Genomic DNA, 25631 nt, shown 5'->3' on the forward strand with positions numbered 1-25631 from the left:
AGGCCAACACTTACCCAACTGAACCACCCAGGTGCGTGAAGCCTGGACATACAAAGATGAAAGGAAACCATGCCATCTCTTCCTCCCTCCAGGAAACAACCAGCAAACACATGAAGACAATGCAATGAGGTAACTGCCTTGATAGAAGTCTGGGAATGCAACCAGAGAAGGGACAACTGTGTTTCCTGGGAGAATGTCAGAGGTCCTCACCAAAGAAGGGAGTGTTTTAAACTTCAGGCTTGAAGAATGAGGTCCTTTGAGGAAAAAGGGGCTGTGTTCCACCGGGAATGAGCCAGCCGTAGCCCGTGGCTTGACTGCTTGCGTGTGTTAATGCTCATTCACGAAGAGTTCATAACTCTGCCAGCTGACTCTTTGCTATCCCCATACATGGCTTCATTTCAGTTTTGGGTGGCCTTGGGCACTTCCAGGTTGCTCCTAAATGTGGACTCGGTAGTATATGCTCAGAGATGCTACCTCAGCCCAACGCTAACCTTGGCCACATGGAGGAGACCATGTGCATAGATGAATCACAAAATGGATCTCATCCAATAGATGTAATTCTGAATTACCTTGGCCTCGCCTTCCAGTTGCACACAGAAACAGTAATTTACGTGGTTAAGAAATCCATTTCTTCCCATTCCATGGACATGACCTTTTCCATGTCCTACTTTTGCCCACCGGCAGATAGCTTTTTCTACATTTCTACATTTCTGAGACACAGAAGCATAGACCCCATTTCTGCTCTAGTGCAAGTCTCCACTGTTAAGAAACCGTGCATTATCAAAAATCCCATTTAAAAGCCATTATTTCAGAGGGGGAAGAGAGGGCTAGATGATTTCAGACTCATGACAGGAAAGCTATTTTCTTCTGCAGGAATTATGGTGAGATTAAAACAAACAAACAAACAAACAAACAGTTATAAGCATATATAATAAAAACTAAACAAAATATTTCACATTAAAACAGGATTTGAGTACTTCTCCCTTTATCCACATTTTTTTTTTTTTTTGCCTCTTCTCTTACCATCAGCCCTGCCCTGGTAGCTGGCACAGGCTTCTTACTCTGTCACCATCTCTCTTATCTTGGGGTAAAGCCAAAGCCACTCAGACCAGCAGCTGGGGTTCAAACTCATAGCTTTTTCTTTTCTCTTGTGTTATAACCGTGGAACCCATATAATTACATCCACTAAATTAATGGATTATGTAAGATTCAATGCCCATTATAAAAACTCTAGCTGGAGGATATGTAAAAAAATTACATTAAAGTATTATAATATGAGCATTTAAAAAGTAATAACATTAATATACATATTAGATACATAGTAAGTATATATCTATTCATTCTAGCAGCCATTGACTTCAATAGGCTCTTTTTCTTTCTTTCTTTTTCTTTTTTTAATAGGCTTTTTAAGGCAAAGGGGACAGTTCTTGGCAAGTGAACTATCTCTTGATGCATTAAAAATCCTCCGGGGCCTCCCCCCCTGCCAAGTCCCAGCCCGGGCCGGGAGCAGTCATAAACATTCGGACTCCAGCTGCTGCTGTCAGCTCACTCTGCTCACAGTCGGTTTGCTCTCCTGTGGCTCAAAAGAGCAGGAAGGCAGATTAGAAGTCTGGAGGTTGGTGTAAAACGTAATGTCCTCCTTAGCTGGGGACAGATGTGAGCACGTGCGCAAAAGAAGGCCTATTCTGAATAGAGACTTCTGGCTACAAAAAACAGTTCTCCCTAAACTGAATAACCCCCATGTACAATATTGTATTTCTTCCCTCCCTATCAGTTTGGATAAGGCATTAGGTCCTTTCTGACATGTACATTGTCAGAGGGACTTGACCTTTGTACACCAATGCTGAACACTGTCATATGTCCCTCGACTTCAGGTATACCCAGATATTTGGGTCCTGAGGACACTTTCCTGGGGATAATAAGCCTCTCTTCAGCCAAAGCCCTACCTTCTCCAGCAACATGGAACCCAGTATGCTTTATATGGATGCTGATGGGTCAACTTGTTTTTAGAAATCCCATGTTTATTCCATTCCCCTCTCATGGAAGTATAGACGCTATTGTGAGTCTGAAAGACCCTCTTTCTGGTAGCACTCGGTGCCTAATAGTAATAGTTACGAGACAGTAGTGTCAGGTCCCATTGGCCTCTGGGAGGAAGTTTATCTTATTAACTATCATTAAATAATCCAGGTTTAATTAACTTGCACTGTGATCGGTGACAGCTGGGGGAGGGGAACTCTCTAGACCTACACGTTCTGCATCTCCAGGCATCAATCAGTTTGGAGCCAGAGCGAGTGTGAAGGGAAAAGGGGGCCGCTTGATCAAACCAACGGATGCCGGTTTGCTGCAGCAGGACAGAAGGATGGGATGTTTCGCCACTCTGAGAACACGCAGCAGGCAGAGAACTCTCTGCTCCCCATGCCCAGGTCCCCTCAAGAAGCCAGCGCAGTTTAACAGGACAGGATCTGAGGTGCAAGTAGTGGGCTGGATCTTGGCTCTGACCAATTATGCCACTTATTCATTCACTGTGTGACTCTGAACAGGTCACTTGACCTGAGAGTCTCGATCCCCTTTTCTGAAAAATGAAGCTAATAATTGTTCATAGAATTGTGAGGGTTAAATGGGTGTATAATGTGTGTGTATGTGAAGGTAGTTTTTTTTCTACTTTTTAAAGATTTTATTTATTATGTGTGTGTGTGTGTGTGTGTGCGTGTGCGTGTGTGTGTGTGTAGGAGAGACAGAGAGAGATACTGCCGACACAAGCAGGGGGAACAGCAGACGCAGAGGGAGAAGCAGGCTCCTCGCTGAGCAGGGAGTCGATGCAGACCTCGATTCCAGGATCCTGGGATCATGACTTGAGCTGAAGGCAGACGCTTAACAGACTGAACCACCCAGGAATCCCACGAAGGCAATTTTTTTAAAGGGAAAAACTGAAAGTAAAAACAAATTAGTACAAGGTCTCAAAACTGGAGATGCTAGTTGGATTCAGCCCCATGGCAGAAACCTGAACTCAAATGTCATCTTTCTCTTGCTGTCTTTTTTGGGTCAAATTCATGATTTGTAAATTGATAGATGATATGAAATACTGTGTGCCTGGGAGGTACAAGCTAAGGCCTGGAGCATTTTATTAGTCAGCGTCCCAGGCCACTATGGGGGGTCAGACCCTTGGCCACCTTGTCTAAGGCAGAGGTGGCCTTGTATGCAGCCTTGGACAAGAGAAAGGTGCAGAGGATGTGGCTACTGTCCAAAAGAAGGTTTCCACGTTCTGAAGTGTTGCTCAGGTGGAAATTTAGGTCACTTTTCACAGAGCTGACAACGTTTAATTCCCTGGAGCAGAAGCTTCAGAGCTTTGGAAACTGCCCAGAGAATCATGATTCTCTGGGGGTTTTGGAGGTTCTCGCTGCCGTATTTATGGCTCTTCCCCTTGTCTCCCCAGAATTCTCACAGCCCCCAGGATAAAGTCTATGCCTTGAGCAAATACATCAGTATCCACCAGTCATTATTTTCACCAACACTTTGAGCTAATTCAACCCCTTGATGTACGTTTTCTGCCTCATTATACTTTGGTTCCAAAACCTAAGGGTAAATATCCTACGCCCTGAATTCACACACTTGGCCAAGATGCCATGTCTTAGCAAATACTGCAAAAATTAGTAAGCTCTCCTCTTAATTCCTGGCCTGCATGAGGTTTTAAAACATATTCTCCAGAGGTCTCGGGTTTGAAGTGGTCTCTTAGGGTTCTCCCACAAGCGCAGAATCATCTGGAATGGTGTTTGCTTGGCTCAGCTGTATTTTCCAGATGATTTCGCTTAAATTTCATTTTAAGACATCCTCTCCGGGGCAGTTGTGTGTGGGTGGAATATATAAGGGAAGATCCACACTCTGGGAAGCTGGTGTCATCACCAGTGTAGACACCTCTAACCCTCTCCTGGCATTTGGGGACTTGTGTGTGTTGGAGATGAGGGAACTGCAGAGACATAGCTGTTATGAATGTAAAATGGAAATGTCCCGGTTTGCAGGTTAAGATTCAAAAACTACACTGAAGGTTATCTGAAACCACTGGGTTGAGGACTGTTGGCTTTCTTCTCTGAGTGCTAGCCTTAACGAACCCCAGCCCAAGGCAAACCCAATCTCAGATTTTTCTCTATTTTTTAAAAACTCACCAAGGCTAAGTTTAACATGTCATACTGCCTCACAGAAGTCTTCGTCATTTTATTTTATGGTGCTTATTAGAAGTGCATTAAGGAGCCCCTGGATGGCTCCGTCGGCTAAGCGTCTGCCTTCGGCTTGAGTCATGATCGCAGGTTCTGGGATTGAGTCCTGCATCAGGTTCCCTGAGTGGGGAGTCTTTTTTTCCCCACTACCCCTCCCCCTTGCTCATGATTCCTCTTCCTCTCAGGCTCTCTCTCTCTTCTCAAATAAATAAAATCTTTAAAAAAAAAAAAAAAGTTCATTACTGTGATTGCCTATCACAGACTCCATGTGCCTGTCCCCCTGTACTGGACTACCTTGACTCCTCACCATCCTTGCCATGTGTCCAGGGCATGATGCTGGTTCATGCTTCATGAGGAAAGGAACCACAGCAGCCTCACTTACCCCTATTCCTCCAGCATCCTGCCCAGGGCCTGGTAAAGTCTTCATGTCACTGCCGAGTGAATGAGCAAATGAAAGGATGCCCCAGATCTCTGGGCCCTTCTCTTCATCCCCTGTCTGGCAAAGACCTAGTAGGACAAGCTTCACTGCTACTAATGCCTTTCGTGGACTCCTCCAGTAGGACTGAGGAACCCCTCCTTCGTCCCTCTTCTCTGCCCTAACAACACCACCTACAACTGTTTCTAGCTTCTGTTTGCAGCCAAGGAGCAAGGGAACTTCTGCAGTTTGCCTAGGAAAAGAGGATTCAAGGGGTCACAACCACTGCCCTTTAATATCTGGAGGGCAGCTTGTACAGGAGGAGTTAGACAGGTCAGGTTCTGGATGGTTCTAATGGATGGAGCTGGGTGACATGAGAAGAAGGTGGATTTGGGTGTACTAGGAGAGAGAAGATCATCTCGGGTCCATATTGTGAGGTTGTGAGGCTGGCTGAATTGCCGTGTCAGGAACGTAGTTAACGGGATGTCTGTCATGGGAGAGAGGTTGGATTGGAAACCTTGAAGGTCCTTTCAAATGGCTGCAGAAGTAGTAGGGAGCCATGTTTGAGGCTGCCCACTATGAATCATGGTGCAGCCATTGGTGTAGCTCTGTGAATTTAAGCAAGTCCACTGATCTTCCCAAATCTTAATCTCCTTAACTTTTGAGGAAGCTTAATGATACTCTGCCTTTACGGTTATTAGAAAGGTTAAATGCCATTTTGTATGTTGGAAAAACAGCACAGTCCCTGGTCACCACTCAATAAATGTTAGTTGTTACACTTGTTGTTGCTTCTCCCCTCCATGCCTTGGCTCTCATGCTTCTCGGCCTGGAGCACGTGCGTGATTCTAGGCATCCTTTCAGATCTAGCTCAGTGGGCATCACACGCAGTGATGTGCTCCAGTGTGGCTCTCCCCTCCCTGAACAGTCTCTCGTGACAGCGCCACAGGCCACGGTTGAGAGCAGGACTGCTGCTGCTCACACTCAGCCTGGCCATCGCCATACTTCCCCCATGGCCAATGCTCCCTTTACCTTGTTCAGAGCTCCGGCTGTCACCGCCATCAACACCCTGGTCTTAAGCTCCAGTGGTCTCCTAGGGAGTCCATTCTCCTGGACAAATGTCTCCTTTTTGACACATTTTTATTCAGACTTCTGTTTTTTTCTTTTTAAAGAATTTATATATTTATTTGTCAGAGAGAAAGAGCCAGAGACCACAAGTAGGAGAAGCCAGAGGGAGAAGCAGGCTCCCCACTGAGCAAAGATCCCAATGTGGGACTCGATCCCAGGACACTGGGGATCATGCCCTGAGCTGAAGGCAGACACTTAACCAACTGAGCCACCCAGGCATGCCTATATTGAACTTTTGAAAAGTCATTGACATTTTTAAAAAAATGAACAACTGGCACAGCCCTATGGGACAGCAAGGGGGCAAAGCATCAGGGAGAGCCCATAGGGCACCCATTGTTCCCTTCAGGCTTTCTTCCTGAAGTGCTGATATTCACTGAACTTGTAAAGTTCACCAGGAGTCATCTAGTGACATCAGAACTCTGTGTCTCTTGAAGTTCAGTTCAAACATGATGCTTGATGGTGGCTGGAATTTAATGAGCTGATTTGGCACTAAAATTCAAGTCTGCTTCCATTTAGTCAAAGCCACTCAGCATTTTGGTTCATGATGCTAATTTTGTTAATTGGACCTAAAAAACTGTGCAGGAGAGAAAGAGGAGGTGGAAGTGGGGAGGAGTATATTGAGGCCAGATCTCTATAAATACTGCGACACAGACCAAAACAGGCAGCTACCTCTCCTTACCGTTGTAATTATTCCACCAATGGTGGAAAAGTCCATTTACTGTATCTGCCAAGCTCCCAGGGTAAACCAAGGAGCCGTGAATACTAGTTGTTCATATGTGTGCACACATGTGTGTGTGTGTGTCTGTGTGTTTTAAGGGGGGGGGGATTCACTGAATTCAATTACCTCCCTATCCAATAAACGAGAAAATGTCTAAAATGCCTAGTGTTTCCTTAACAGTTCTTCACTGTATTTCTATCAGAGGACACCTGAGAAGAAGTGAGAGCTATTTCTGTTTCTAAGAGTTTGTCCCTGAACTTGCAGAAAATCTTTCCTATTTTATCTTGCTATGGGATTTCCCCACGTTTGTTTTCCTGACTACCAGCGTTAGAATCACTCAGGGCTATGTATATAGATTCCTAGTCTGCACCTGAGACCCTCCGTTATGTTGGAGTGTGGGCCTGGCGGTAGGAATTTCTGTTAAGACCCATGCTGGTCAGTGGTCTGCCAGGGAAAACGGGGCCATCTGAGTATTCTACAAAGCATACAGCACTGGGCACGTGATTCACACAGGGAAGGGAAGAGCCCCTGTTCTTAAGATGCAGGTAATAAAAGAGGGGCCCACGAAGAGACAATTGAATCCACATGCCACCCCCACCAGCCACACAGCCCTGGGCAGGGCACGGAGCAACCACATTCCATCAAACGGAGAGGCTCATACATCACCTGCGGAAGATGGGTCTGGGCCAGGTGACCTTTCCATGTCTTTTTACTATGAAAATCCAGTATTTAATTTTACAGCTTAATTACAAGAGTGACTTGAAGGTGAGAAGAGACCCCAAGATGAGTCCGAATCTACATGTATAGCCTTCTTTGAGGAAATGCTCTTTTCAAACCAAGAAGGTCTCTTCATGGGATGCTTGGGGGTTGAACCACAAAAGCTTCTGGAATGGGGACCTGGGTGGCTCAGTCGGGTAAGCCTCTGCCTTTGGCTCAGGTCATCATCTCAGGGTCCTGGGATCAAGTCTGCTGCTCCCTCTGTTTGTGCTCTCTCTCTCAAATAAATAAATTAAAAAAAAAATAAATAAATCTTCCAGCCTTCTGGATTTACTGGGAGTAGAAAGGTGTATGGGGACCACAGAATAGAAGTCCTGGGCAGGGACCCCACTATGAAACTAGCTGCATTATAAACATTAGTGTCTCAGGGCTCCTGGCTTACGCATCTGCCTTTGGCTCAGGTCATGATCCCAGGGTCCTGGGATCGAGCCCCGTATCAGGCTCCTTGCTCTGCAGGGAAGCCTGTTTCTCCCTCTGCCTCCCTCTGCCCCTGCTTATGTTCTTTCTTCATTTTTCTCTCTCTCTGTGCTAAATAAATAAATACATAAAATCTTAAAAAAAATATTAGGGGGCGCCTGGGTGGCTCAGTGGGTTAAAGCCTCTGCCTTCGTCTCAGGTCATGATCTCAGGGTCCTGGGATCGAGCCCTGCATCGGGCTCTCTGCTCCTCAGAGAGCCTGCTTCCTCCTCTCTCTCTGCCTGCTTGTAGTCTCTGTCTGTCAAATAAATAAATAAAATCTTTAAAAAAAAATATTAGTGTCTCATGAAAAACCTCCCTCTCTCCAACAAAAAAATCACCCTTCTGAGTTCCTTCTTTCAAGGAATTCTGCCCATTTGGGCCTCCTCTGACTCTTCCTGATGAACTCATACTCATCCCTCAAGACCCAGGACACAGACTGTCCGTGGTATAGAAATGTCACAGAGAGCTTCCCTCCGGCGAGAGCAGGGATCCCGTCCTTTCTACTCCCTGCATGCATTTTAACCTTTTTTTTTTTTAAATTTTATTTGTTTATTTGACAGAGAGAGATCACAAGTAGGCAGAGAGGCAGGCAGAGAGAAAGAGAGGAGGAAGCAGGCTCCCTGCTGAGCAGAGAGCCCGATGCGGGACTCGATCCCAGGACCCTGAGATCATGACTTGAGCCGAAGGCAGCGGCTTAACCCACTGAGCCACCCAGGTGCCCCGCATTTTAACCTTATTATTGCAAATAAGTACTTGCAAGCTGACCTCCCAGTGGCCAGCTCCTAAGGGCAGGGTCGGGTCTTTTCCACGTTGAAGCTTTAGTGCCTCGCACACGGCTGCCACCACACACTTCTACTGGCTGAAACGAGTTCTCAGAGCACAGGGATTAATTAGCTGGTTTAGTTTCTCCCGCAGGGTCTGCCCCGTCCTGTAGTGAACCTCTTTCGAACCCTGCCGTGAATCACTGCAGGAAGTCCCCAGCAGAGCTTTGGTGCATAAATCAGTTTGCCTACAAAGGAAGTCTAGGTAAAGCCCGGGACAGCTGGCGCTCATAAATCCTGCATGTTGGTGGCACCTGCCAGAAACGCATCATTTCCAGCCGGCGCGTTTTGAGTTACTTTGGAGCTGATTTACATATTCAACAGGTCAGACAGCACTGCACCCACCTGATGCAAACACAGAATTCACCGGGTACCACCACGGGGTGAGTGGCGAGCACTTTCTTTGCTGCCGGGAGGCTGTTGGAACATCTCTTGGCAGGAGCTGTGATCTCAGGACCTGTGCTCTGATGGTCTTGTTTTTCAAGCCGCAACCAAGAACTTTCTATAAGGGAAAGAGGCCAGGGGCCCTGCCTGTCCCCAATTTACCTAAAGGGATGTTTTACAAATGGCCTCTCTTCTGGCCACAGTTCTTTTGGTTCAAGTTCACGCTGGCTAGAAAAACTCTGGGTGCAATTTTCTTAGAAGAGGGCAGTGAATCTATGGCTCCACGTGTCAGAGAGGAAAAGAGGTAGAGGGTAACACTTCTCACTGACCACCATGGGCACAGGACTCTGAACAGCTATGGCCTCTGACCGGGAAAGGACAAGGTTCAGGGACTCTAGTTACATCAACAAACTTGAGCCATTCCATTTCCTCTGCTTTGAGGGCTGACTCCCTCCCTTGGCTGTGCTCCTCTCTGTGTGGCCCGTTTTTCTCTGAAGCAAATTGAACTGCCCTTACCCTCAGCCACGGCTTCCTAACTTGTTGACCTGCCTTTTGCCTGGGCCCAGCTAATTCATTCCCCTCTGCAACCAGCACGCTTTTTGCGAAAGACAGCTCTGATCCTGTCACTTCTTCACCTCACATCAGCCTACCACGGCTCCTCCTGCCTTGGAACAATTTCTACCACGTTCATCCTGGCTAATGGCCCTTGTGTGAACCCTGGGCTTGCTCACAGGTCTCATCTGTCATCATGCCCCCACTTCCAGTAACAGAACATCTCTGTCACTCCCCTGCTGTAGGGTTCTCTCCTGCCCTGAACCTTCCTCATCCAAGCTGCCCCCTGGCCTGGAATGTTCTTCCTCCCCTACCCATTCCCATGTGTCTGTTTCCTACTTATCCTTTCTCCCAACTTGTCAGGAGACCTTCCTCCTCGATGGGTCCTCCTGCAGGATTTTGTACTTCCCCTAGCAATACCTGGTGCCCGGGCACCTGCTAGCCTGCTGGTCTGTGCTGCTCAGTGAGCTGTTTGATCCCCGGGAGGAGGGGATTCCCTCGTCTTGCTTGCCCCTGGCCAGGCATCAGTGGTTTGACTCACCATAGGTGGTCAGTAAACACTTTGCTGAGTGAGCGAATGCACACTTATGTGAAGGGCACCAGGGTCTATGCAGACTGGCAGAGGTGCAGGAGCGGGGGTGGGGGTAGCGCAAGAGGTGGGGGCCTCCAAATCAGACTCACCGTTACAGGTGCAGCGCACATTTCTATAGAAACGTGGGCACACGAAGCTGATGCGCGCCGTGCTGTAGGTCATGAGCGCGTGGGAGTCCAGGGACAAGCCCTGCTGGCAGTGTTGCTCCTGACAGTCCAGCCCCGAGCAGTTTTTCTCCAGGATGGCTGAGATGCGCATGACGTTCTCCAGGTGCCGCCGGGCATTGGACAGCTTCTGGATCAGGTAGGCCGGCTTGTAGAACTCACTGCTGTGCATCTCCACGGCGAAGAGCATGTCCAGCTGGGTGGTCCCCGCCACGGGCTGGATGCTGATGATGCGCAGACTGTCCTGCTTCTGTGTGAGGACGGCGTTGCGCAGGGTTCGGCGGAAGCCGTGCATGTGCAGCCCCACGAAGTCCTCGGGGGACACGTTCTCGAAGCGGATGGTGACGGTGTTCTGCAGCATCTCATGAACCAGCTGCTCCACGTGTACGACCACGTCGATGGGCACCTGGAAGCGGCCGTCGCTCACAGACACGTTCAGCACGTACTTACCGCTGTCCAGGCCCCCCAGGGCGATGATCTTCCCGTCGTGACTGTTCACTTTGAACAAGCTCTTCTGCTCCGATTTCAGGGCAAACGTGAGCACATCATACATGTCTTGGTCCGTGGCATGGATCTTCCCAATGACCCCACCAGGAAAGTCGTCCTCCATGGTGACGATGTAAATCTCCAGCGGAATGGCCGTGGGCTTGTGGATACTTTCCTCGATGACCCGCACGCGGATGTAGGAGTGGGAGACCTGCTGGGGTTTGCCCGAATCTTTTGCCTAAAACAGCCAAGAGGGAGAAAGGCAAGAAACTCAGAGAGAGCGGAATCATTGGAAAGCAATCAAACTTACCGAGAAGACGTTTATTCCTTTACCCGTGTTTGCTCCTTCCTCCATCCCCTGCTCCCATTCCGCGAAATTGCCAAGGACGTGCATTGCAGGAAGAGAAGTGATTTCTCACCTTTGGCTCCTGCAGCAGTCAGCATGCAGGGCGGGACAGGACACAGTGAGGCAAGGACAAAGGAAATGTAACTGGTGCACTCAGGGACCTTAGGAAGGTAGAAACTCAGCACCTGGAGGTAGTTTCTCCTTAGGGACAAGGACGAGGAAGCTCTCCGTGGTGTTCCCAAAGTCTGAGATGCAGAATGTACTCTCTACCAGTCTGAAAGTGTAGGCAAGGAACCATACTAGCTTCTGTGAGAAGGCTCGAAATGTCTCTCCTTGCTCTTGGTACCTCTACTGTGATATCAAATTATTTACATAGTATTGTTGGAGGAGTGGAAAGCAACTGGAGCATTCACAGATGTGCTCAGAGCCAAAAGTCATTAATCTGGAAGGTTTCTTGGAACAGAGTAAGCTGTAACTTACCCTAAGAAATAATGAACACAACGAAATGCCATCCAAATATAATTATTATTGTTATTATTGCTGCCATGAATAATGACTTTGGGTTGCCCTCTGTGGCAACTGTGAGTAAAAAAAAAAATTACTTGGGGGACGCCTGGGTGGCTCAGTTGGTTAGGCAGCTGCCTTCGGCTCGGGTCATCATCCCAGCGTCATGGGATCGAGTCCCACATCGGGCTCCTTGCTCCGCAGGGAGCCTGCTTCTCCCTCTGCCTCTGCCTGCCACTCTGTCTGCCTGTGCTTGCTCTCACTCCTCTCTCTCTGACAAATAAATAAATAAAATCTTTAAAAAAAAAAAATCAGTTGGTTTCATGGAAGGGACCCAAATCTTCGTATATGCAAACTTCAATCCTGGGAACTCACTTCTTGCTCCTGGCCAAAGCCTTTCCATACCAGCCACTTTTGCCTCTTCGTCCTATTTCACTTTACATAGGCCACTCATCTTGAGGAAGCTGACATGTTGGGAGACCATGGCCATCCGACTTGGCCTCTCCTGCCTCCCTGGGACAACTCACCAAACAAACGTCTCCTCAGAAGCAGAGGCCATGATATGCCTCAATCGCATTAGGTAGCTTCGACAGGTGGAGTGTGTGGCAATTTCTAGTGGGTATAGAGCTGCAAGCCTTGACCAGGGAGTCATCTCTGAGGGTCAGTTAGAATGCCAGGAACTTGGAGAATGCAGATTTCGGTCCAGTGACTATCTGCCTGGCACAGGCTACAGGAATGTCCTTTCTGAACACGGATGCTTCCCTTCCTTCCTGTTCAATTTCACACAAAGAAGCTGCTTTTATTGGTGTGAAATTGAATTTGAGATTAAAAGGGGAACATTCCTGCACGGTAATGAATTATGTTGACTCGCTCAACAAAGAAAACCCATCCGACGGGCACAGAAACCAGCACGAGGGAGCGGGGGCCTGATGCGGACAGAGGACAGGGCCGTACCTGGACACACAGCACATACTCTGGAGACCCCGTGTGCTGGAAGACCACGGCGGACCGCAGGATCCCATGCGGGTCCAAGACGAACTCCTCCTCTTCGTTTCCCGACAAAATTGAGAAGGAGAAGGGAGGCCCGTTGTGAAAGGAGTCTCTGTCTGTCACCACCAGCTGCAAGATGCTGGTGCCTACCGGCTTATTTTCCTGCATAAAAGAGGATATTAAAAAGGAAGATAAAATTACACCTCTCTTTACACTGAAAAAAACCCCATCATTACCGGCTAGAAAACAGGGCTTTCAGCAGAAGGGATTCCCTGTGATATTATCTTGTCTTCTGAAAACATGCTGGCGTCTGTAAGCATCATGTTCGGCATCCTTGGCTGCCTCCCCACGACTGCCCCGTGCATTGAGGAGCTGCCGGTATGCATACGAGGACCTCCCAGACTGGCACCGGCTCCATCTTGTCCTTCACAGGTTGGAAAGGCCCTGAGTTCACCTCAATAGCTCTCGACTACAGGGTGCCTTTTGTGGTTGATCGTAAACCCTCTCAGGCCAAGAAAACATCCGCCTTTCAGAATGGGAAGGCCCTTCGTCACATCCTGTCACCAGGAGATCATGCTGAGGCCCAACACTGTGACACAGTGTCACAACATCGAACTTTCTGGGGAGAAGGTAAAGAGACCTCCTGGCAACTTCCCAGTAAACACACAAAGGCACATGCCAGGTGGGAAACGGGCCTTTACGCCTCACCCCTCAGAACATGGGTTTGCCATGTTCCTCGAGGAAAGGGAAAGGGGGTGGATTGGTTCCTAGGCCAAGAATGAAGAGAACAAAAATCCTTAAAGTCATCAGAATTTTTGGAAACCCTCATGTTATCATTCAAGCATTAGTTCGCAGAACCATCTCTTGCCTGTGCCCCAGAATAGAAACACAAAGGCTCTTTGTCACTCCTCCGAGGGTTGAAGGTTCTCCTCACTCCGATAACGCCAAATTAAATTTCTCTGTAGCTTAGGCATTGGTTTTCTGCCCCCCCCCCCCTGTTTAGACTTCAGCAAGACCACAGCTTTGGGCCTGAAGTCACTTTCATTAGTCAGGCCTGCTGATGACATTGATTCAGCATTAAATAAGTTTGGGTCACAGAGATGGAGACCGTGATACACTGCCGCGTGGACGGGAGTCATGCTTGGGGCAGGCACACTCAGGCTCTATGTGCTGAATTCGTCTTATGAAAACCATGTGTTGGGATAAGGGAATTATCCTGGGTTGGAAAAAAGGGAGGCACATTCTTTGAAGGAGGAAGAGAAATGGACTTCAAAGACTCTTATTTTGCTCTTTCTCTCAAGTGGCCTTTTGGTCATCAAGGACTAGACACCAGATCCCCCTGCTGTCCGCCACCGCGCGGCCTCAGCGCAGGGTAGATTTACTGTTTCATGGTGACAACACACTCAGCACCACACAAAACAGCAGATTTATTGATTTGTTTGCTCACTTTATAAAGGCCATTTCCTCCAGTGGAGAGGGAGAGAGAGAGAGAGAATGTGTGCCCCAGGGGTCAGCATCTGAGGAAGGGGGAGAGAAAGCGCAGACAGGCCCCGGCGCTGCTGTGAGCCACGGTCACTGCTCATGGCTGAGATTCTTGTTTCTTTCACTGCTGACTTCCCATGGTGCACGTGAAAACAGTCTGTCAAGCTGATCGATGGGTGTCATAAACCCGAATGTTGAGGAGGCAAAGCCCATTTTGTTTCGGGGCGAGTGTGCAGAGGCTGTGCGAGGCGGACGGTGCCACTGTGGGAGGCAGCCTGGCAGGAGAGCGGTGTTCCAGGAGGGGAAATGCAGGAAGGGGCGGACCCCAGGGGCCAGCTTGGTGGAAGCGGGAGAGGGAGAAGCAAGCAGGACTGCTGGAAAGAGCATCAGAGAGGAGAGGAAGACCGAAATACCACCAGGGAAGGAATCAGATTTCGCGGACGAAGTGGGAGGCGAGAAGCAGAGGGGTGCGCCTCCCCTCTCCCGCCTGAGTCCTGGACATCTTGGCGGGGGAGGTGGGGAGCCGGCCATGGAGGGCCAGACTCACAGTCTTGATGTTATTCCAAAGAGGTCCCTCAGGCCCCGGCTCACTCTCATCTCAGAGCCTGCAGACCCCGTGGGAGGTGATTCTGAGGCCAAACTGGATGAGACAATGGCTGGTTCTCCGGACTCTATGAGGCGCCCCCCACAACTTGCATATCAATCTCCATTGCCTCTAGCTCCTCCCTGCTCACGGCATCCCCAGACTGGATCCCCTGACCCTCCTGGAGCTGGAAAGGTGGGGGCGGGGGTGGGTAGCTCTGCCCCTAGCACCGGGCTCATGAAACAACTTTTGAATTAAAAAATGCATGGGAAGAAGAGGCATCTCTGCCCCACCCCCACGCCCCCTACCCCACCACAGCAGAAGACCAGCAGGAAGCTACTCCATCCTGCAGCGTGATTTTAAGGAGCAGGTGGATTTAAAGTGCTAAGCAAATTGCTTCTGGAAGATTGATTTTAATGAGTAGCAGCTCTTTCCTGATACCCGATCTGTCTTGGAGAGATGAGACAGTTTGGAGCAATCTCCCTCTGCTGCCGGGACTGCATGGAGTGGCAGAAAGCCAGCCTGCTGTGGGGGTGAAAAGAGGGTGGTTTCTGCAGAGGACTGACCTGGGTTCAAATCCCGACTCTGACACTTACGAGCTGCAGGATCTTGGGGGAGCTACTGAACCTCTTAGGCCCTCAGCTCCCTCACTGTCAAGTGGGGGTTGGGTTGCTGCTCCCGCCCACTTCACTGACTGGGCTGTGGTAGGGAGAGGTGGTGCCTGCAAAGAGCCACATCCCTGGAATGACGCCATTGGCAACAGCGCTCATCAGTGGTTCTCAGTCAGCTGCTATGGTAGAGTCAGGCTCTTTCATCCCAGGCTTGTAACGGGATGAGTTGATAGGAAAAAAGAAAAAAAAGTGGACAAAACGATGAGTAAACCATAGCAGAGGAAGAAGGCTGAGTGTATCAGGCCCAGATTTGCTCACCTGGATCACAGCGGTATAGTTAGCAGGCGTGAAGACTGGGCTGTTATCGTTCACGTCGGAAATGTCAATGTTGACAGTGGCTGTGGATGACATCGCAGGAATGCCGCTGTCGACTGCCTGGACAAGCAGGGAGTATCCAGACACCTGCCAGAGCACAGAGGGCCGACGACAGTGAGGAAGGGCAGCCTTTTTGTCCTGCTGCCCACACTCGGAGGAGCTGCAGGCTCGGCCACGGGCTGCTGAAAACTGGCACCTTCTCTCTTGGTTCTCTAGATTGGGGTTTCTCAACCTCGACACTCTGATATGTGGGCCTGAGGTAATTCTTGGCTGCTGGGGCCTGGCTTGTGCCTTTGTAGGATGTTTAGCAGCACGCCTGGTCTCGACCCACTAGAAGCCAATGTCCCTTGCTGCCCATTTGGGACAATCAAAACTGTCCCCAGACATAGCCAAGGGTCCCCTGGAGGGGCCAAACCACCCCTGATTAGAACTGCAGCTCTCGGCCTTTGTTTCAAACACAATAGCTGTCACCCGGACATTATTTCTCTTCTGATCCTTCAGGAGTTATGGGTACCTGCCACGTAGGGAGGTTCTTTTTCTTTTTAGTGACATCTTTTCCCATATTTAATTTCACTCCGAAGGCATATATTTTTAGTCAAAACACACAATGTTTAGAAACTTAGTTTAACCTTGGCAGAGGAGGGGTTTTCTGGATCATTCTTTCTGACCTAAATATCTTCAGATGGTCCTTTTGTAACTTCTCACCTAGGCCTAAAGCTGCCGATGAGACCAGGGCCACAGGATCCCAATGCTGAGGGTATTTTCTTGCCTTCTCACTCTAGGAAGGACTGAAATTCAAAGCATCCAGAAAGACACACCTTTGCTCTTTCTTTAAAACACCCATAAATAAGAAACTGCCCGTATCTATTGGCAGAAAATTCTTTCCAAGACTTAACCCCAATATGTTATGCTGCCCTTCGGGCCATTCTATTTACTGTCATTATCTGGCATGGAGAATCTTCCTACATTTTCCTCAGGGAGCCTGTGCTGAATTCCAGTGAAGGGACGGGGGTGGATGTGAGGGGAGCTGGCCCAGACTAGCTTACCCGTTCCCGGTCTAATTTCTTCTTAACCTTTACAAGTCCTAAGACAGGCTCCACGGCAAATTCATTGTCCCGATCTCCATTCACAATAGAAAAACGAATCTGTCCATTGGGCTGGCTATCTGCATCTTCTGCTACTAGCTTCATGGGATATAAGCAAAAAAAAAACCAAAAACCAAAAAAACAAAACAAAACAAAACAAAACAACAACAACAAAACCATTACATGAGAGACCGAGAAAAGGTTTATTCTTAGGGTCCCAGGTCTTACAAATGGGCATAGCTGGGACAGTCTTCTTAGGCACTGTGCTCATGTGCCAACTATCACCCCCCACTGGAAGAGCTGACGGCTTGGCTGAATGAGCGAGGTGCCATTACTGGAGCCGCCATTTTCTTTCCAATGATTTCTGTCTGTCTGCCATTTGATGCTTGTTAGACATGAATTTCCTCAGGCCTTGAGCAGGTAAGGGTAGAGCCAAAGCTAACTGATAGGGATAGTTGGGTGATTTTTTTTTTTTTTTTCCTCTAATTCTGCAAAACAATGGTCTCTGTCATGGAGTCAAGACATTCTCTAAATCTATGCATTTCCATGTTAAGGAAGCCCAAAGAGAATTCCCTTTCCCACATGGCAAACACACCTGCCCCACTGTCTGCTGCTCCTTTTTGGGGATATTGGGATTTCTGTGGGTGCAAGTAGTCTCTTCACAGCCAGGAAGGAGAGAGGGCCTGGGAAGTCCACCACTGGTACTGCAGGAGCCAAAGATAGGGATAGACGGAAGGGACTTGTCCAGTAGGGATGGTGATGATGATAAGCGTGGGACTGATGGTTTCCAGGTTTCCAACATGTAATTTGTAAGTCTGAGAGGACCCATGTTCTCCTAACACATGGCTTGCTCTTACTGGTATTAGAAAAAAAATTCCTTCCAGAAGGAGTTCCTTTAAGAGTGGCCAATCAGGGACACCTGGGTGGCTCAGTTGGTTAAGTAGCTACCTTCAGCTCAGGTCATGATCCCAGCGTCCTGGGATCGAGTCCCACATCAGGCTTCTTGCTCGGCAGGGAGCCTGCTTCTCCCTCTGCCTCTAGCCTGCCACTCTGTCTGCCCGTGCTTGTGCTCTCTCTCTAACAAATAAATAAAATCTTTAAAAAAAAAAAAAGAGTGGCCAATCAATCTTAATCTTGCTCCTATATAAACTGCCCTACTCTTTGTGCATGCGTGCATGTGTGTGTGTGTGTGTGTGTGTGTGTGTGTGTGCTGGTTGGAGGGTGAATTTATTTTATCCTTAGCCATGTAATAACTTATTATCTAAGGTCAGAAACTGGTGAGAGCTATCATTACAAATGTATTCCATGGTCTGTTTTGTTTTCTTAGAAAACATACACTCCAAGAAAGAAAGTAATTATTGGTCATTTATACCTTGCTATAAACGAATTTATCAGACCCTTCCAATGTATAAAAGAAGGAACAGCTGAAAGATTGGTGACTGACTAGAGTTCTTGGGGACAAAAAGACCCTGAAAACAGAAAGTATGACGAGAACCCAAGATAGCTTTTGCTCACTTTTTCACTCTATTTGGAATCATGAGTCCCAGGCATCTGGGCCGCCCACTGGCACCTACCAGAATGACAGAGTCACCGACCAAGGCGTCTTCACTGATGACAGCGCTGTAAACATCCTGGCTGAACCTGGGAGGGTTGTCGTTCACATCCGTGAGGTTGATGCTGACGGTGGCCACCGCACTGAGAGCTGGTGTGCCCCCGTCTTTGGCTTCCACCACCAGGAAAAACTTTTTGCATAATTCATAGTCCAGGACCTCAGAGACAGAAATACCCCCTTTGAAGAAAAATGGGAAGTTTTTAGATTTGATTAGGGGAAAAAAACACTGGTCAGCAGTTCCGTAATCATGGGAATATTTATAACATCATCTCCAGCCAGGAATTGTAGATATTCAGGAATCTGTTTATTTAATGCCCCGCGGAAGGCATTTCAGAGTCTGATTAATGCTGTCAGTTAAAACACAGCCATCCATCAGATGCAACACTGGACAAAAAAAGTCTTTGACGGTTTTTACAATAGTTTCTGAACTTCTCTCAAGCAGCCCTAAACTGTCTGGCATTATTCGCCTCTATGCCGCTGGGGGAAAGGGACAGAAACAAGCTTCCCTGATAAGGGTCTCCTGATGATCCCTTAATTGGACACAGGCAGACAGAGAATGAGCTGAGATGTGGGGCTGTGATTTCATGACCCCCCCCCAACCCCGCCACAGACTTCGCTGAATTCAATTAACCACTAACGTGCTGTGCCAAGTTATGATGTGCTTATCTAAAGCTATTACAGCACAAAGAGGGCAAAGAGCTCAGACAGCTCAAGATACAGTGACCTAAAGAAAAGCAAATACCTGGGATTAGCAGTCAAACAGTAAATGTGAGTTTAGTGTCCACAACTACAGGACGTAGTGTCCATATCATAGTGCAATTCAAATTAAGCCAGTAGAACAGGTGAAAGTCCCTGGCGAGGTGCCACCCCTTGAAGGGGCTCTGAGAGTGCCTCTCCCTCCCACTATATCCCCTTCTGGTGAGGTGACCCAATCCTGCATTCCGCAACTGGAAACTGGTCACAGTCCTGCCTGCAGAGCTGTTCTCAAGGGCATTCACCTCTCTGCCTACTGGAAAACAATCATTAGGACCAAGATCAGTAAGTCACATCCATTCACATCTCCAAACCATCACCTTCCCTAGCTGCTAAACTTGCCCTTCTATTTAAGGTGAGAAACAAAGTCATACTTATAACGAGAGCCTCTTTTCCCCCATAATTAAGTTTTCTCAGCAGTTACCACTCTTAGTGCTTTGTTTTGTATTCCAGTCTTGTTGTCCAGTGCCAAACTTAAACAGCACTTAACCATTTCCCCATGGTGTTCATATACAATGACCGCAACTAGACAGACCAAGTCTAACACGTATTTAAATGAGGGAAATCCCATACATTTTAATTTGAAGTAGGGACCATAATAAATAGAGTTACTGCTGGGAGAAGCTGCTAATGCAATTCTTCCATCAATATCAAAAAATGAAACAAAGCAAAAACAATTCTTTCCACCAATATTTCCTAAACCTGATGGCAGGGACTGTATCTCCTTCCCTTTTTTGCACCACCCCCACCCAGCAGAGTAGGGCCTAATGGAGTGAGAGTGTGTATTCCAGAATCAGGAAGATCTGGGCTCAAATCATGGCTCCCCCACTGACTCCCAGTGGGCGCTGGAGAACTTACTTAACCTCTTCGAAGCTCTGTTTTTCTCACACGGGAAAGGAGAGAAATAACTAACAATTTAATAGGAATCTGGCGTATTGACTATGTTAAGTAAATGTTGCTAATTATGATAGTTTCCTGTTCATGTTAACTGAATTATTCAAAGGATAATTTTTGCCACCTTTGCCACCTTGCTCAACAAGTACATTTTCCTTGTGTCCAACGGACGGAAAGTGGGAGAGACTTACCTTTCTTACCTAAAAAATGGGCCTGCCTTGACTAAGATTATTTATAGGGGAATAGGTAGGCAAATGAGAGTATCTATGAAAGTGCTTTGAAAACATTGATACAAACATTATAAATACATAGTGGAAAGTTATATTTACTCTTCAAGGAATACCCAAACTTGTTTCTTGAATTACTATCTTTATGGTCCTAAGTGCCCCCAATAGTTAACTCCCTAATAAAAAGAAAGCCCTAGTGTCCTCTTTTTGTTCTCTTGATTTCTTTCTAGACATGTTTTCCCTAGGTGATGAGGCACCGTCCCTGAGTTTGCAAAGCACGAGGCCTGGGAGTCTTCTGACTGGGAGTAGGGGGCGGGACTCCAACACAGGGCCGGTTCCGTCTGACCAGGGTGCTGAGCTGATGAGGTCTGCGTGTCACCGTGCACACACACACCACTTTTCAGCATCTGCTTGGGTGGGTGACCAGAGAGTGGAAGCCTGAGTGTCGACGGGGACAAGCGCTCCTAGATTCTAGGAGCACTTGCACACACATAAACACAATGATCCAGGAAAAACAACAAAAAATGAAACAAAGCAAAAACAGAAAAGACAGGGAAAGAAACAAACCCTTATGCTTGGTATGCAAATACTACTTCCTGTCCCCCATCTATGAGCAACATTGCTGCTCCCGAGCCTTCCTCCTCCGAGACATTACTAGAGCCCACCTAGAGGTCAAGTGTTTGCTGAATGAGCCCACAGCTAGGGGTTTAACACTTGGCAGTGGGCATCCCCAGAAGCAGGTACCAGAAGGACCCCTCACATCAGCACGCAGGCCCAGCCATGAGAAGATGTGCTTCTAGTGGGAGGGAGGGAGGAGGAGCAAAAAGAGTCCACCCAAAGTTCAGTTAGAAGCTAAGAGAAGCAGGATATACTGAAGCTGAGAGTTCTGAGCAGGTTGGCCTGTACCCACCTGTCTTGGGGTTGATTCGAAATCGCCCTTGCTCATTCCCAGACCGTATGAGATACGTAATCTCAGCATTCGTGCCGATATCTTTGCTGGTGGCAAAAACGGCAAGCACTTGGGTGCCCGGGGAGGTGTCCTCAGGCACACTGACCAGGTAGTCCCTCCTCTCGAACACAGGCGGGTTGTCGTTAATGTCCAGGACGGTGATGGTGACCGTGGCAAGAGAGGACAGAGCCTGGCCGGGGCTCTGGTCGGTGGCCTGGACGCTGATATTGTAGGAGGGCTGCTGCTCTCGGTCCAGCGGCTGCTCCAGGATGATGATGCCCGACGAGCTGTCGATGGAGAAGAACCCGTCGGCAGAGTCCGCCAGGGAGTACACCACCTTCCTGTTGATGCCTGCGGGAGACACGAGAAGGTTAGTGACAAGAGCGTGGCTTGACGCTCTGCACTAGAATTTTATGGCTGTGCTGACTTAGGGGGCTGCTCAAAGATCTGTACTGACAGAAACCAACAGCTGTGGTCCTACAAAAGTTTTAAAAATATACAATTAAATTAAATGGTAAGGAAATGTAAAATATTGGCAAGAAATGTAAGTAGTCGTGTATTCTTCACATATTAAAGAAGCCCACATATTTTTAAAGAAAAAGTCCAAGATGTCAATAGATATACGGGTAACGATGTGCCACAGAAAGAGAAATACAAATTCATCCATTCCATCAACACATGTGTGTGTGTGGAATCGATCAGGCACTATTCTAGGTCCTAGAGATTTTAGCAACGGACAAGAGTCAAACATTTCTTGAGGAAATTATTACACTTAGTGGGAGTAAATAAGAAATTAACAAGCAATAAAGAGTAAAATAAATGGTATGTTAGGGGGTAAAAAGAAGGAAAAATAAAGCCGTAAGGGGTGATGGGAATACTGCAGTGAGAGAGTGTGTGTGAGGTGGAGGGAAGGGTGGTCACTTTAAACAAGGTGGTCACGGAAGGCCTTGACATTTGAATAAACACCCAAAGGAGGGGAAGGAGTGAACAGCACAGTTGTTGGTAGGGTGGGGAAGAGGGCAGGCAGAGGGACCCACGAGGGCAGATGTGGAAGCCCCTTTGGTGTGTTTGAAGGCACCGTCCAGAAGGCCCATGTGACACAGTCAGGAAGAACGGAGTAGAAGGTGGTTTCTGGGTGAGAGCAGAAAACGTGGGGTTGTGGTGCTGAGGTGGGAAGCCAGCTGAGTCTCTGAGGTGGGAGGTCATGACATGGGACTCAGATTTTAACAGGATCACTCAGGCTGCTGGGTGCAAAGAGCAGGACAAGCAGCGAGCGAGCGAACCAGCCGAGACAGCTGGTCGACTTCCACGGGAGCTCAGGCATGTGACAGTGGCGGCTCGCTCAGGCCTCTCAGATGATGAGAACTGGTCGGTGCCAGCCTGTTCTGAACACGTAGGTGATAAGGCTGATTTCTGATGGTGGGGCTGGCAGGATACAGGGTGTGAGAGGAAGAGAAGATCCTGGGATGACTCAGGTTTGGGCCTGAGCAGCTGAAAAGAGGGAGCTGCCATCGGCAGGGTCGGAGGGGATGGCAGGAGGACAAGGACGACAGGCCAGGAGCCCCCCCCCCCTTTTTTTTTTAAAGATTTTATTTATTTATTTGACAGACAGAGATCACAAGTAGGCAGAGAGGCAGTCAGAGAGAGAGGAGGAAGCAGGCTCCCTGCTGAGCAGAGAGCCTGATGTGGGGCTCGATCCCAGGACCCTGGGATCATGACCTGAGCCGAAGGCGGAGGCTTTAACCCACTGAGCCACCCAGGCGCCCCGTGGGAGCCCCATTTTGGACAGATTAAATTCGAGATGGGCATCTTATACATAAGTGGAGACTCAAGTAGGGAGCTAGCACAGGAGGCTGGAGATCAGAGCAGAGGTCCACGCGAGCTATGAATGGGTGGCTGCCAGCATTCAGGTGCTGTGCAGAGCCATGAGAATGGGTGAGGCCATAAGGGGATGTAAAGAGAAAAAAGAAATCCAGTGGCCAGGGAGCCTGGAGCACTCCATCAAAGAAGGGAGAATACCTGCTCAGAAGGTGACCTCCAGCTCTGTGATTTAAAGGAAGGCGCTTACTTAACCAAAGTATCATTTTACCTTAATATACACAAAAGCTAGAACTTATCAGCCAGGACATGTCTACCAACAACCAACAAATTAGTGAATGATGATCTGAGTGAGTTCTGGTTCTGGAGACCGATTTAACTCTTTTCATCAGAGGACTTTAGCATTTCAAAATAGTTTATGCACCCAAATTCAGCAGGTGTGAAGATTTGTAAGAGGCAAAATGTAATAACTTTGTAGTCTGAAAAAGCATTATTTTGTTCCTAAATGCTTTTTTTAAAAGATTTTTGAAAATTTATTCATTTAAGAGAGAGAGACACACACACAGAGAACACAAGCAGGGGAGAGGCAGCGGGAGAGGGAGATGCAGACTCCCTGCTGAGCTGGGGGTCAGACATATGTTCGATCCCAGGACCTAGAGATCATGACCTGAGATGGTGACAGATGCGTAACCATCTAAACCACCCAGGCGCCCCTTGATTCTAAATGCTCTTAATGAAGACAGCCATGAATCAAGGGTGTTTAGCTAGAATGGCCAACTGAAAATGTCTCTTGCGAATCATGGACTCCTAGAATGTAAGCTTTTAGAGGGGAGGGCCTCCGTCTGTGTTGTTTTCCACTATAACACCTTACCATGGGGTCAGGCATTTGGCAGTAATAAGAGTTAAACACTTTACCTCCCCCTCACAATGTGTAATTTCCCTTAAGCCAAAATTCCCAGCAAACCAATAAAATCATATATCTAGAGGGAATGACATAAATTGCAGTATGTGGCTTTCACCAAAAGGTCAACACTGAGAGAGCTTGTTCTTGGTTCCATTCCAGAGAGTCCATTTTTCCCCAAAGTTTCATCATTTACTTTTATTTCTCTCTCAAAACAACTACCCTGTGATATATAAACATCAACTTCTGATTTTATTGGTGCGGGGATTAAAAACAAGAAGGCTTTCCTCTTCCCTTGCTGCCCTTGACATAAAGCCCCAGAGCAGAGGTTTCAGGGATGTTTTCTGACCCTTTGCGGGGTGGCTCCAAGTTTAAATTCTTCAGCGATTCTGGGGGTGAATATACCCAGTGTTCCGAGAGTGCTGCCTGGGTGTCAGAGCTGGTTATGTGACCCAGAGGTGGCCTGGACTGATTAGCTGCTCTCAGGAAACTTTTCAAAGTCACAAGCACAGATTTATGGAAACACATCGGCAATGGACACAAATATACCACACGGCTTTTCAAACCCCACACGCGGCCTATGGATCTGACTTCCATGCCCAGCATCTGGAAGACCAACGGCTCTTACCAATGATGAGATGGAGCAGGAAGTTCACGCAAGGTCTTTCATCTGAGCATCTGCTCACAACTACAAGACCCACTTCTCTGAGGCACAGACCAAGGACTGATGGATTTGCCCCTGGCCACTAACATTTTTAGGTAAGCACAAGGGACAAAGTCCTGGGTTCCCTAGGCAAAGCCTCTTGAGGATTTCCAGAGATCTGCTCCCAGACACGATGCCCCTTCAGGCCTGGAGATCGTCCAGGAAGAAGGGAATTTGTGACTTGCTGTTCTGACAGCAGGGGCGCTCAGGACGAGCTGAGTGAGGAGAGGAAGGGGTTGGAGCCACACACGGCTGTGGCAGCAGGGCCTGAAGGGAAGGTGCCTCTCATGGCTGCCTTGGGTTTCCTTCACTGGGACAGACAGCTAAAATCTAATTAAAATTATCACGTATGTTCCTCGTCTGCCGCTTTCTCTTCTAGCCTTTTCAGAGGAGCCGGGCTTTGCTCCCATCCTCAAGCAGGAGATGCTGTGTTCTCTGAGCATCCTGCTCAGCGGGCTAGCCAGAGAGCCGTGTTGTTGGAGCTCCGTTTACAAGGCTGACATTAATCAGCACACAAAGACCACGGCTCCCCTCCAGGCAGATTCTGTTCATTTAAATTCGGTGACGGGTTTTTTTCTGCTTTACCACAGCAGAAAGCCATCCCTTTCCCTTCCCCCACCCCCACCCCCACCAAGCTGCTGACCCAAACTCCCCCCCACTTCCCATACATTTTGCTTCTGACAGTACCTTGGGCATTCACACCAGGACAAACTGGGAGATTTATTTATTGTTTCCTTCTCCTTTCTGTTCCCAATCAGACTGATACAGAAGCGAGACCAGAAAAGGGGGAGGGGAAAAAAAACACCTCAAACCAACAAACCTGCTTAATGGTATCACTTATGATTTGGTAGCTCTCAAGAAATGAGCAGAATATATTTTTGGAATATTTTAAAATTCCCATTTGGACCCAACTGCAATGGATTTCGATGATTTCTAGAAATAAAGTCAGATGGGTAAATGCCAGTTTGGAGGTGCGGTACTTGGATCTTTGCTGTGTTACCATGTGATGGGAGCTATCTTTGCTAAATGAATGAAGGTCATGTCGCTGAAGAGGTAACTTTCTACCCAAGGGCGTATGATAAATGCCATCCTTC

General features: G+C 48.0%; 1 protein-coding gene across 5 annotated transcripts in view; it reads right to left on the reverse strand.

The window, feature by feature from the left end:
• The window catches only part of FAT3 (FAT atypical cadherin 3), a 648153-nt gene that overhangs the window by 40763 nt on the left and 581759 nt on the right, over positions 1–25631 (reverse strand). For all 5 annotated transcript variants that reach the window (XM_032359439.1, XM_032359437.1, XM_032359438.1 and 2 more), the window contains 6 exons: positions 21077–21466; positions 18255–18469; positions 16642–16779; positions 15539–15682; positions 12509–12706; positions 10144–10942 (listed from right to left, as the gene is read on the reverse strand). In XM_032359439.1, the coding sequence (XP_032215330.1) occupies positions 10144–10942; positions 12509–12706; positions 15539–15682; positions 16642–16779; positions 18255–18469; positions 21077–21466 (1884 nt within the window). The remainder of the gene's footprint in view (positions 1–10143; positions 10943–12508; positions 12707–15538; positions 15683–16641; positions 16780–18254; positions 18470–21076; positions 21467–25631) is intronic.

This window comes from Mustela erminea, chromosome 9 (assembly GCF_009829155.1).
Source record: "Mustela erminea isolate mMusErm1 chromosome 9, mMusErm1.Pri, whole genome shotgun sequence".
Classification (NCBI taxonomy): Eukaryota; Metazoa; Chordata; class Mammalia; order Carnivora; family Mustelidae; genus Mustela; species Mustela erminea.